The sequence below is a fragment of the Bombus vancouverensis genome, chromosome 17 (genome assembly GCF_051014615.1).
Source record: "Bombus vancouverensis nearcticus chromosome 17, iyBomVanc1_principal, whole genome shotgun sequence".
Lineage (NCBI taxonomy): Eukaryota > Metazoa > Arthropoda > Insecta > Hymenoptera > Apidae > Bombus > Bombus vancouverensis.
The window spans coordinates 4,646,674-4,658,684 of NC_134927.1; the positions used below are offsets into that span (position 1 = coordinate 4,646,674).

General features: G+C 38.8%; 1 protein-coding gene across 7 annotated transcripts in view; it reads left to right on the forward strand.

Moving 5' to 3' along the window:
* KrT95D (phosphofurin acidic cluster sorting protein KrT95D) overlaps window positions 1-12,011 on the forward strand; it is a 186,313-nt gene that overhangs the window by 168,239 nt on the left and 6,063 nt on the right. For all 7 annotated transcript variants that reach the window (XM_033349688.2, XM_033349689.2, XM_033349692.2 and 4 more), the window contains 5 exons: window positions 5,210-5,478; window positions 6,179-6,384; window positions 7,467-7,805; window positions 8,456-8,853; window positions 10,864-10,980. In XM_033349688.2, coding sequence (XP_033205579.1) covers window positions 5,210-5,478; window positions 6,179-6,384; window positions 7,467-7,805; window positions 8,456-8,853; window positions 10,864-10,980 — 1,329 coding nt within the window. The remainder of the gene's footprint in view (window positions 1-5,209; window positions 5,479-6,178; window positions 6,385-7,466; window positions 7,806-8,455; window positions 8,854-10,863; window positions 10,981-12,011) is intronic.

Here is a 12,011-nt window from a genome sequence, read left to right on the forward strand (position 1 = left end):
TTTCTTTTATTTTTTCTTTTGTTTTGAAGAATCTTCGCTTCGCCGCCGAACGAGCATGCCTGCGTGAATTTGAACAGCATGACACGTCTTTCTTTCATTTTTTCATTGACCTTCTCGCGACGATTTTGCTGCTCATCGGCCAAAGTGTAGATCGAACGAGTTGATTTGATTGTAGACCTTTTGTCGTTATTTTTTTCTTTTGGTATTTTCGTGCTGTCGTGGCTATGAAAATGTGCTTGGTAGCGGAAATTCATGTTATGATATACTTTACACGACGAGGAGCACGATAGTTGGTGATTTTCGGTAATTATGTAATCGGTAAAATTGACGTTTTAACGTGTAACGTGTTTCGCGAGGGTAATTTTGTTCTTACAGAAACAGGGCAATTTTTCATGTCAAGTGGAAGATTTATGTCAATTGATCGCAGCGTAATCGCATATTAATATTCTTTGTATCCTTGTATTAATATTATACACATATACAGGGCGGTTGGTAATTGGTGGTACAAGCGGAAAGGGGGTGATTCTACGCGAAAAAAGAAGTCGAAAATATAGAATAAAAATTTTTCGTTTGAGGCTTCGTTTCCGAGAAAATCGACTTTGAATTTTCGGTCGGTACGCGTGCGGTACGTTATAACGGATCTCACTGTAGATCGTTGTCTCGATGGAAAAATTAAAAAAAAAAATTTTTGTTCTATATTTTCGACTTCTTTTTTCGCGTAGAATCACCCCTTTCCGCTTGTACCACAAGTTACCAACCACCCTGTATATACATATCTGACAGCACGTACACTTTTGTAGTTTAAAACGCAACTCATATAACGACGTACTTCTTTCCTCTCTCCTTAGGAACAATAAAATCAGTTGGTCAATTATTTCTCTAATTACTCAAAATGAACCTATTTGAAATTCACTTTCATTTTCGAAATTAAAACATTTGTAATTATCTGTAAAAAAAAAAATTCCTTTTTTAAATAGAATGCTATAATACACGAAAGTGATATATTTCTGTTATATGAAATAATCTGAGGAATTATTCCAAATATCGTTTGCCATGCAATGTTTTTCAATGAATCATAGCAAGAAATATTTAAAACAATGAAATATTCCGAATCTAGAGGCTGAAGAAGCGTTTCGAACAGAATTTGCTTCGTTTCGAGGGCGACATCTCGCGATGGTCGCAAATCTTATGTAGGCGGACGTGCCTTCGAGATTTCAAGCTGATCTTCGCTCTTCTAAAGGAAACCATGCACTTTCTTATACACCGTTCGATACAGTTTCTAATTCTCTACAAAAAAGTATTATACCATTTTAGTCTCGCAAGACTCGTTGTATGAGAGACAAGGGAAGATAATATGGTGCTCTTACGTTCGCCTTCTCCGTGTCTCCCATGCGCTGCACCCAACGAAGTTAACATTGCAATATCTTTCAAACTGTCCATTTTCGGATACAGGTAGCTAGATACTTTTTTGTAGAGAATTAGAAGCTGTATCGAACAACTGTGAAAAAAATATATAGTTCCATTTAAAGGAACAAAGGTCACCTTGAGATCTCGCAAACGCCTGCACCTAGGCAAATCTGCTGGCTATCGTGAGACGTCCCACTCGAAACAGAACAAATTTTATCTGGCAGACTTTTTCCAATAATTTATTCATCATTTATAAATAATTTAATTGGTATTTAATGAAATTAATATTTGCGTGGGTCGGTTCAAAGTTACTCGTCCAGTATCAAGTTTGGAGCGTAGAGAGGAAGAAGTAGACAAATAATTAAAATTAGACAATCGCGCTAGTATCTGGCCAACGTGTATTTAGTCAGTTTTGGCTTATTGTTAATTGGCAGACTGAAACATGTAGCTACATATGGCGGTGTACGCAATTTTGTAGATTGCAGAAGGAACTCGAGCGCGTGAATGACCTCTTGCTAACCGACAGAAGCTAACCGACTCGGTAATTAGATGTCTATTAGTTCCACCGTATACCAGCAATGATCGTTCAATGTGCAATTTCTTCCTCGTAGTACCTATACACTACCAGCTAAAATCACAGCCAGCCTCGATAATTTCATCACTTTTCACTGCGACACTGGACGTTTCAGTTACCTTAACACGACAAATGACCCAAGTCAAAAAGAGAAACCTTTCGTATCCTGGCTCATTTCTCTTCTGTCCTTTAGAAAACACAAACGAACGAAGCATTCGGTGGAAAGACGAGCAACGGTCGTCAAATCGAGTAACAAAATAATTCGATGTGAAAAATAAGTGCGAGGAAAAAGTATTCAGTTGCATCCTCAAAAAAGACAATTGCTCTGCTGTTGCATGTTGATCGGCGCGAACGTACGCCAATCGCAACGAGTTATCCCATTTGGTTGTTTATTAATAAATTAACAGCGCAAAATTACGCTCGTTTTTGCGCCGAATGCTCTTCTTTCATCTTCATATAACTGATCAAAGTGATTTCACGCTGCATACAATATATCGAAATTATTCTACTGCTCTTAACCAGTCAGCTGTAAGACGAGTATACTCGTCAAACTGCAATATTCTGCAACATAAAATGAAGTTGTAACGAAGCGACAATTTGATTTTGCAATTTTAGTCACCGACACGCCCCGTCATAATACGAATTATCGCCATTTCTTCATGACGAGTATACTCGTCGGACATAGCTAACTGGTTAAGGGCCCTCGTATTCCCATTATCCTTGCGTCGTACGCGATCAGCACGCTGACAAGAAAGCCCTCGTTCGTGGTAGACGTTAGAACACACCTGTAAGACCGATACTGATATATCTGTAAGGAAATGAGATGGAAATAAACGTTTATCTACCATCTGATCTCTTTTGTAGTCATTTTTGTTTGCTTCCGCGACACAATGAAAATCCAGTTCGATTTCTCTCAACGATAAAAAAAAAAAGGAAAGAGAGCGGGCAGATCTCTCTCCCCTCGAATCGAACGTCCAGATCGTTGCTGCAGAAGAGATTGTGTTAACCGTGTGTCTGTGTGCTTTTTATACGCCTGTCTGTACGTAGCGAATTTGAACAAAAGTGAAAAGCAAATTGCAACACCAAAAACCCTGCCCGCTGGCCTCTTTCTTTCTGCCTCTCTCTATCTACTTGTACGTACGTATCTCTTTTTATACTATGAACTATATTGTTACATCTATCGCTGTCTCTCTTCTTTTACTAACTCTACTTGTTTCTTACTCTTTCTCTCTGTCTCTCTCTTTCTATCTATCTATCTATGGTCGCTGTACCGATTAACACGCCACACGTTCGATTGCGAGTGTTCTTGAAGCTTCACTGATCTTCTTAACGAATAGAAGCGAAAGAAAAGAAAAGAAAAACACATGTCTCGAATCACGAACGCCTGTTGCCCGTTGCATTTTGCGCGCAGATTCGTGTGGTGTATCCTTTTCCATTGATACGTTTTAGTAAGTTCTCTTATATATATATATATATTATACATACTATCTATGTACGTACATATTGGCTTGGCAACTAAGCGGTTGCGGATTTTGTCAATATTGCTGATCTTCGTACTTCTAAAGGGAACCAGGCACTTTCTTATACACCGTTCGATACAGTTTCTAATTCTCTACAAAAAAGTATTATACCATTTTAGTCTCGCAAGACTCGTTGTATGAGAGACAAGGGAAGATAATATGGTGCTCTTACGTTCGCCTTCTCCGTGTCTCCCATGCGCTGCACCCAACGAAGTTAACATTGCAATATCTTTCAAACTGTCCATTTTCGGATACAAGTACCTAGATACTTTTTTGTAGAGAATTAGAAGCTGCATCGAACAACTGTGAAAAAAATATATAGTTCCATTTAAAGGGACAAAGGTCACCCTGAGATCTCGCAAACGCCTGCACCTAGGCAAATCTGCTGGTTATCGTCGCGACGTCCCACTCGACTGTACGTCGTCAAAACGTCTGTACTTGCCATTAGGTGGTATTGACACAATCCGCAGTCACTTAGTTGCCAACCCAATATATCGTCGGTTTAACAGAAGAGCGACGCATCTGCAGGATCATCGATTTTTGGATAATCGGGAACTGTCACTCCTGAGGGAATCTCGCCTGCTATTTTGCAGGAATATTTAGTAAATGTTGTTAAAATATTAAAATAGTTATTATGTATAATTATAACAACACGATTATAGTAACACAGTTATCGATTGCTTTAATCGTTTTTTACCTTCTGAGGGTATCATAATCATTTCAATTGAAAAGTGTAGTCCGGCTAAATGGACGTTTGTCAAACCACCGATAGGAAATGAATATTTACGTTCAGAGATCCCCAGGCTAATCTGTCGGAGGATGAAATTCAATTAGGCGATGAATATGAACTTCGTGCGTAGTAATTAATCAGTTAACTGCGTTTCACGAATATACGCGTGAAAAAGAGAACTTCAAATTATCAACTTTGCAGACGTCCCCTGCTTTTACAGTTTGAACATATTGCAGTTGCCACCGTGTCGCTGCAAATTGTACAGTGGTAACGAGAAGAAATTGCTTTATCGCTGAACGGTTGAGCAATTGATAATTTCGAGTTTGCATCAGGTTCTCTGGAAATTCAGGATTTCCAGGAAAAGCTACCTAAACGTCTCTTGATCTTCATTTAGCGGTGTCGCACTTCTGGCAAACTGACAACACGCGTACAATGTGTCGGACCGAGCCATCGCGTCGATTAATTAAACGCGTAGTGTACGATTCGTTTGAACGCGTTAATAGAGCCACCTGTGTGTGTGTATGTGTGTGTGTGTGTACTTCTCCGCGGGTTAATCGATCACACATTAATCGATTGCCACGTACGTTATTGATCGTAAAGTTGGGACCATAATCGACGAGTGAAAAGAGCAACTTGATTCGCCTAAATCTAATTTAATTTCCTAATAAATCGCAGAATAGAGGAAAATGTGGTGCTGTTTCCCTAAAAAAAAAAAATTCACCTCTTTATTCGCAAATTCTCTTCTACTATCAAATTAGTAATTTCGAACGAATGTTAAGCCGAACCTTCGAAATATCCCTCAGATATTCTCTACGCGTAACCCACATCTTCTGCCTCTTCTCGGACAAGATGAAGAAATAAACGAAATGGGAATTTACAAATTATGTCTCGAATTTACGGTCGGTAACGCGCGGCCAATTTCCTGCGATACGATTAGGCAAATGCACCGCGACGAAGAGTAATGAAATTTCGTTGCAGAACGTGGCGTGGATAGGCAAAGTGACGATAGTTCCCGAAGAGCGGACAGCGATTCGCACCCGGAAAATTGGACGGATCACGAGGCGAACGATCCGCCGAATTACGTGACGGGCTCGCCGCCCAAATCGGAACAGCATAACAAGGCCGAGAACACGGACAAACGGAGCAGGCTTTTTACTCGCGACAGAGGCGTGCCGGCCACCAATAAGTCCAAAAAGCATAGCCTCAGTGTGGACCTGAAGCCTCCTGCCGACTTGAATAGCTCGGAGGTAGATGGAAAATTCGATCGTACACAGCATATCGTATCGTATATAGTCTACAGTGTATCGCTGCTAGAATTACCATACACACTAAGTACACTATGCACTACATATACTATGTACTGTGTACACTATACAGTATGCACATTATGCACCGTGTGCACCATGTACACTATGCACATTATGCACTACATACACCATGCACACTATGCACTGTATACTGTGTACACTATACGCTATATACACTACGCAGTGTATACACTATACGGCATATACACTGTATAGTATGTACACTGTGCACTACACAGACCATGTGCACTATACACTATGTACAGTAGTGTATCACTGCTAGTATATACATTTATCTTGATATCGCACATAGTGTACGGTGTATTAAATACGAAAGCGACGTCACCGTATCGTCGCTCGTCTCGCAGCTATTTGACGAAAAAGATTCTCCCACAACATAGAAATACAAATCGATACGACATAAAACAGATGAGAATTTCGATTCTCCACGGTTCCCTTATTTACGTACGTATCTTCGTAATCAGCGACGCGTATAAATTCTCGATATATTCAATTTATTGTCCATGATAGAATTTAATTGCGCTCGAACATGAGAGCAATCGCGATCGTGATCTTGAAACGTTTCGCTCGTACGTTAAGCTGGACACGCGTATTTAAAGCGGGCCACGTATTGTTTCAGCCGAGGAAAGCGTTGGTCGAGCAATTAAGCCGAGTTTTGCCGGATGACAGTTTGCCGGACGCTGTGTCGTTGGTGTCGCTGGCTGATCCTGGCGCGGCTGTGCTGGCCACGAGACTTCAAGAAAGGAACCACAGGGTCCTGACGACCGCCTCTCCGGCGGATATTCGTGCCACGTTCACGTGCTTGGTCACGCGAATACAGAAATTGTAACTAATAATTTACTTAACGACATAACGATCTTCCCTTTAGTTAACTAGTTAGCTGTTTTTCGCGAGTATACACATCGCGAAGAAATTACGATATCTCTTGTCATGACGAGTATACTCGTCACGAAGAAATGGCAATATTCCGCGTTACCATGAAAAAGCAAAACAGTCATTTCATTGTAACTTGATTCTGTATTATAACATGTACTCTGTGTTTGACGAGTATACTCGTCACGAAGAAATGGCAATATTCCGCGTTACCACGAGAAAGCAAAATAGTCATTTCGTTGTAACTTGATTCTGTATTATAACATGTACTCTGTGTTTGACGAGTATACTCGTCACGAAGAAATGGTAATATTCCGCGTTACCACGAGAAAGCAAAACAGTCATTTTATTGTAACTTGATTCTGTATTAATAACAGCCACTCTGCGTTTGACGAGTATACTCGTCACGAAAAAATGGCAATATTCCGCGTTACCACGAGAAAGCAAAATAGTCATTTCGTTGTAACTTGATTCTGTATTAATAACAGCCACTCTGCGTTTGACGAGTATACTCGTCACGAAGAAATGGCAATATTCCGCGTTACCATGAAAAAGCAAAACAGTCATTTTGTTGTAACTTGATTCTGTATTAATAACAGCCACTCTGCGTTTGACGAGTATACTCGTCACGAAGAAATGGCAATATTCCGCGTTACCATGAAAAAGCAAAACAGTCATTTCGTTGTAACTTGATTCTGTATTAATAACAGCCACTCTGCGTTTGACGAATATACTCGTCGTCGCTTACTTTTTGCGGCACATTTTATGTGCACACTTTTCGAAGTTTTCAAAGAGTCCGCAACAACTACGAACGTACTCGTCGCAACGCAAAATATTGCCATTTCTTCGTGACGAGTATACTCGTCAAAAACAGCTAACTGATTAATTAACGGTTTATCCTCGCTAGTACTTCGCTGCGAATCTACTGGAAGATATAATTCTAATACAATATAAATATAAATATCATAGTATATTGAAAATATTAATAACAATGATAATATTTATTAATAACGAAACCATCTTGTCATTTCTAGTTGTAACAGCTCCGCTAAGCCGCCGGCACCGATCAAAGTAGTCATTGCCGGTGGTGACGGTTTCGTGAATGCAGTGCTCCGCCACTATGTGGATCAGCTAAGTTTCCGACCGCAGAGTTATCTCAAGTTCTTCGTCGTGCCTCTGGGCTCCAATACGTTGTCCAAATACCTCGGCTCCATAGACGCCAAGTACTCGATGTTGTTCGGTGACGAGTGGAAAGAATTGTTGGAAAGGGAGGGCGGTGGCGCGAGCGAGGGTGCGGCCAGAGTTTCCGAGTATTTGGCTTCGGCTGGTACAACCTTGCTACTGCCGATTGCGGAAGCCATGGTTACCTACAGGTACAATATCCAGGCGGTTCAATTGATTTTTACGTCTATACATTATGGATTTTCTTTACACGATACTAAGCTACCCGAGTGATTTTGCCCGCACAGTATTTTCAATTTATGAGATGCTTTTAGGGGTTGAATCTCGAAAAAAGCTTAAACACGTGTTTGTTTATTTTTAATGAAGAGTTTCTATGCCGAACTTCGAGCCTCTAACTTTTGCAGATATAGAATTTGTCCTTTGAGAAAACAATTTAGTCCTTTTTCACCCCCCCCCCCATTCGGCTTGAATTTGCAGAAAAAAGTGCGGATAAGTGTAGCATCGCTGGGAAATTTGTTAATCCCCATTTCTTGCAAGAAATCTTCTTCGAAGAATCAAAAGATCCCCTTTCAAAAAATAAATTTCTGACTCTACTGTATCTTCATAAAAGCGTCTAAATTCCATCCAAACTCGAAAGTTGCTTTTATGTTTCACAATAGAAAGTTGTTAAAACCAACTGCTACTGACACGAATCGTCATAAAATCTTGTTATAAAAATTATTATAAAAACAAATTACAGAAGATATTAAAGTATAAAAATACAAATTGGGACTTTAGCTGTTCGTACGCTGAAGCAGAGATCATAACAAGAACCAAACATCGTTGCGCTTTAATTTCGCAGAGAAACAGACGACAGCAGCCAAATCTTCATCCCATTCATAAACGACGTCCGCGTGGGTTGTCCGGACAGCAGTTCCTCCGCGTCGGTTGACCTCGAAGAGAGCAACGTGACCATGTCTGGCTCTCCACCTTCTCTGCCACCCCCTGCATTACCTGTTCCACTTCCTGGTAGGTTAACGCCACCAAGCAGCCCGAACGTCGGTCAACCAACGAGGGAAGGCTGGGAACCGGTCGAGTTACAACTCGATTATTGGAGCAAGCAAACACAGGGTGAAAAGGGCAAGAACACATTAAGACAGGCGTTTAGGGCGTTACACGTTCAGAGACTTCCGCCTCTGGGTGAAACTCCTGGCCACTATTTGTCCATGAACTACACCACAAAGGAGAAGAAACAGAAAAGTACGTGTCAAGTTGCGTCGTTTGTAACTTTCCGACTAACCAACTTTTATTCAGATGACGAATTTTGGCAACTTTGCAATTGCCAAAAGTATGCGAGTACCACTGGCAAGATTAACCAGCTGGCTGTTTCTGACGAATATACTCGTCACGAGGAAACGGCGATATTTCGCATTATGACGAGTATACTCGTCACGAGGAAACGGCGATATTTCGCATTATGACGAGTATACTCGTCACGCGTAACAAGTATAATTTGTTGTTTAAATTTCAATTTAGTAATTGCAGTGGATTTCAGTAATGAAATTAAACCGTAGGACATCCATTTAGTTAATTAACTTAATTCTATGTCATAATAGCCACGCGTACTCTGCGTTTGACGAGTATACTCGTCTCGCGTAACAAGTACAATTTGTTGTTTAAATTCCAATTTAGTAATTCCAGTGGATTGCAGTAATGAAGTTAAAACATAAAACAGCCATTTCGTTAATTGACTTAATTCTAATTTATAAGAGCCTCGCGTACTCTTCGTTTGACGAGTATACTCGTCACGCGTAACAAGTACAATTTGTTGTTAAAATTCCAACTTAGTAATTGCAGTGGATTGCAGTAATGAAGTTAAAACGTAAAACAGTCATTTCGTTAATTAACTTAATTCTAATTTATAAGAGCCTTGCGTACTCTTCGTTTGACGAGTATACTCGTCACGCGTAACAAGTACAATTTGTTGTTAAAATTCCAACTTAGTAATTGCAGTGGATTGCAGTAATGAAATTAAACCGTAGGACATCCATTTAGTTAATTAACTTAATTCTATACCATAATAGCTACGCGTATCCTACGTTTGACGAGTATACTCGTCACGCGTAACAAGTACAATTTGTTGTTTAAATTCCAATTTAGTAATTGCAGTGGATTGCAGTAATGAAATTAAACCGTAGGACATCCATTTAGTTAATTAACTTAATTCTAATTTATAACAGCCTCGCATGTTCAGCGCTTGACGAGTATACTCGTCATCACTCACTTTTTGCCACACATTTCAGATGCACACTTTTCAAAGAGGACGCAACATACTAACTAACTGGTTAATGATAACTTTTAGTAAAATGTAGTATGTTTGTGTGTATATATGTATATTTACTGTCATTGGTATATTATATACGTATAATTTTAATTTAATTTTCATACGTGCAATTTTTAGTCTCAATTATTTATATGTAAATTATTTTAGACAATTGTAAACTCAAAAACATTTTCTGTGTTGTTTCTTCGATATTTCTAAGGAACCACTGATTGAATGCCTAAATATGTTAAGTGAAATTGTTTTTGAAAATGGCTAAATTGAACGCTGTATTACGTAAGAAGATTATTTTTTTCAATAACTGAAACTGCAGACGAAAAGACAATTTCTCAAACAAGACGATGCTGAATAGAGTTATGACGATGGCCAGCATCGAGTCTTAATCCGAACACGACCCAGAGCCCCAAAAGAAGCACAAAATCCACGTAGGAAGATATTCAAAACAAAACTATAAATAAGTTAGCGATTAGTACACCTGAGGGATTAATAATAGTAATCAAAAACAGAGCAGAATCCACGAAATATGGAACGAAAACGTAACAAAATTAACACTGAATTTGTATGTTTAGCCAAAAGCAGAGGCACAATTTTAAGAGAAAATTTAACGTTTCCCTAATCTTCAATTCTGTTTTACATTGTAATACGAAATTGTACAAACGATTCGGTCAATTTTTCTTTTAATATTACGAACAATCTAAAAATACAGTTGAGCTCGTAATTATTCACGTATACTATACGTACGTGGATCATATGTGTGAGTATATATTCGAAACTGGTAGCATAAAATGAGATTAAATTAAATTAAAACGAGAAAATCCCACGAGAGCAATTAGGAGTTACATATAATTCACATCTAACTACGTTGTATTCTTCTGAAATGGTATTAGTTTTCAGAAAAAATTTTATACGTTTGTCCGTTTCATTTGCAGTAATGAGACTGGGTAAGAAGAAAGAGAAAGAGAAGGAAAACGAGCCAAAGAGTCAAACGGTGGAAGGCGTGACACGACTTATATGCTCTGCGAAGACTCACAACATTCCATTAAGAGGTAACAACATGTGCCAGTTTTCTCCTAATATTACGTGTATACAAAACGTACGAAAATCACAGTATTTTTTAGGATAAGAGAAATCGAAATTTTCATTGGAAATTTTCTTCTTACGCTATATGATAATGCTATTAGACTCATATTTTAATTAAAATTATAGCGACAATTAGAAGAGAATTATAGAGAATGAAAATTTACGTTTAACCGTCGGTTGTCGCACTGGGGTTCGCCCAAAGCCAAGTTGTTCAACTTTCCAATTTCCAATTGGAACTTTCACGAAGCTGCTGTTATAAAAACAACAGAGATATTCAGTGGAAAAAATTGGGAACGTAGTTTCAACATCCTGGAATACGTTTTGATAAGAAAAACGGTTAACAAACCAATTGAGATTATTTAAAAAAAACAGAGAATCCTTGTAACTGTAGGTTTCGATAGAGAAACATTTTTAAGTGAAAAATGCTGTAACTCTTCTTACGTTTTCTCGTAAAAAATTTAACATGTTGGTTTTAAGACGTGTTACTCTAAGAAATAGTTTTCGAATAAGAAGAATACAATTATGTGAATATACAGGGTGGTTGGTAACTGGTGGTACAAGCGGAAAGAGGGTGATTCTACGCGAAAAAATAAGTCGAAAATGTAGAATAAAAATTTTTCGTTCGAGGCTTCGTTTTCGAGAAAATCGACTTTGAATTTTCGGTCGGTACGCGTTCGGTACGTTATAACGGATCTCATTGTAGATCGTTGTCTCGATGGAAAAATTAAAAAAAAAAAATTTTTATTCTATATTTTCGACTTCTTTTTTCGCGTAGAATCACCCCCTTTCCGCTTGTACCACCAGTTACCAACCACCCTGTATATAATGAGAAAATCAATTTACTCGCACGTACAGGTACAACCATCTTTTGTTTTAATTGTATGCGTAGATTTAGGTGTAAAAAAGTATAATAATGATTTCAATCAGTTCTTGCGCGAAAATATGTATGCAAAAGCTGCACAGAGATAAAACACGTTCGGCTGCAGCGAAAAATACA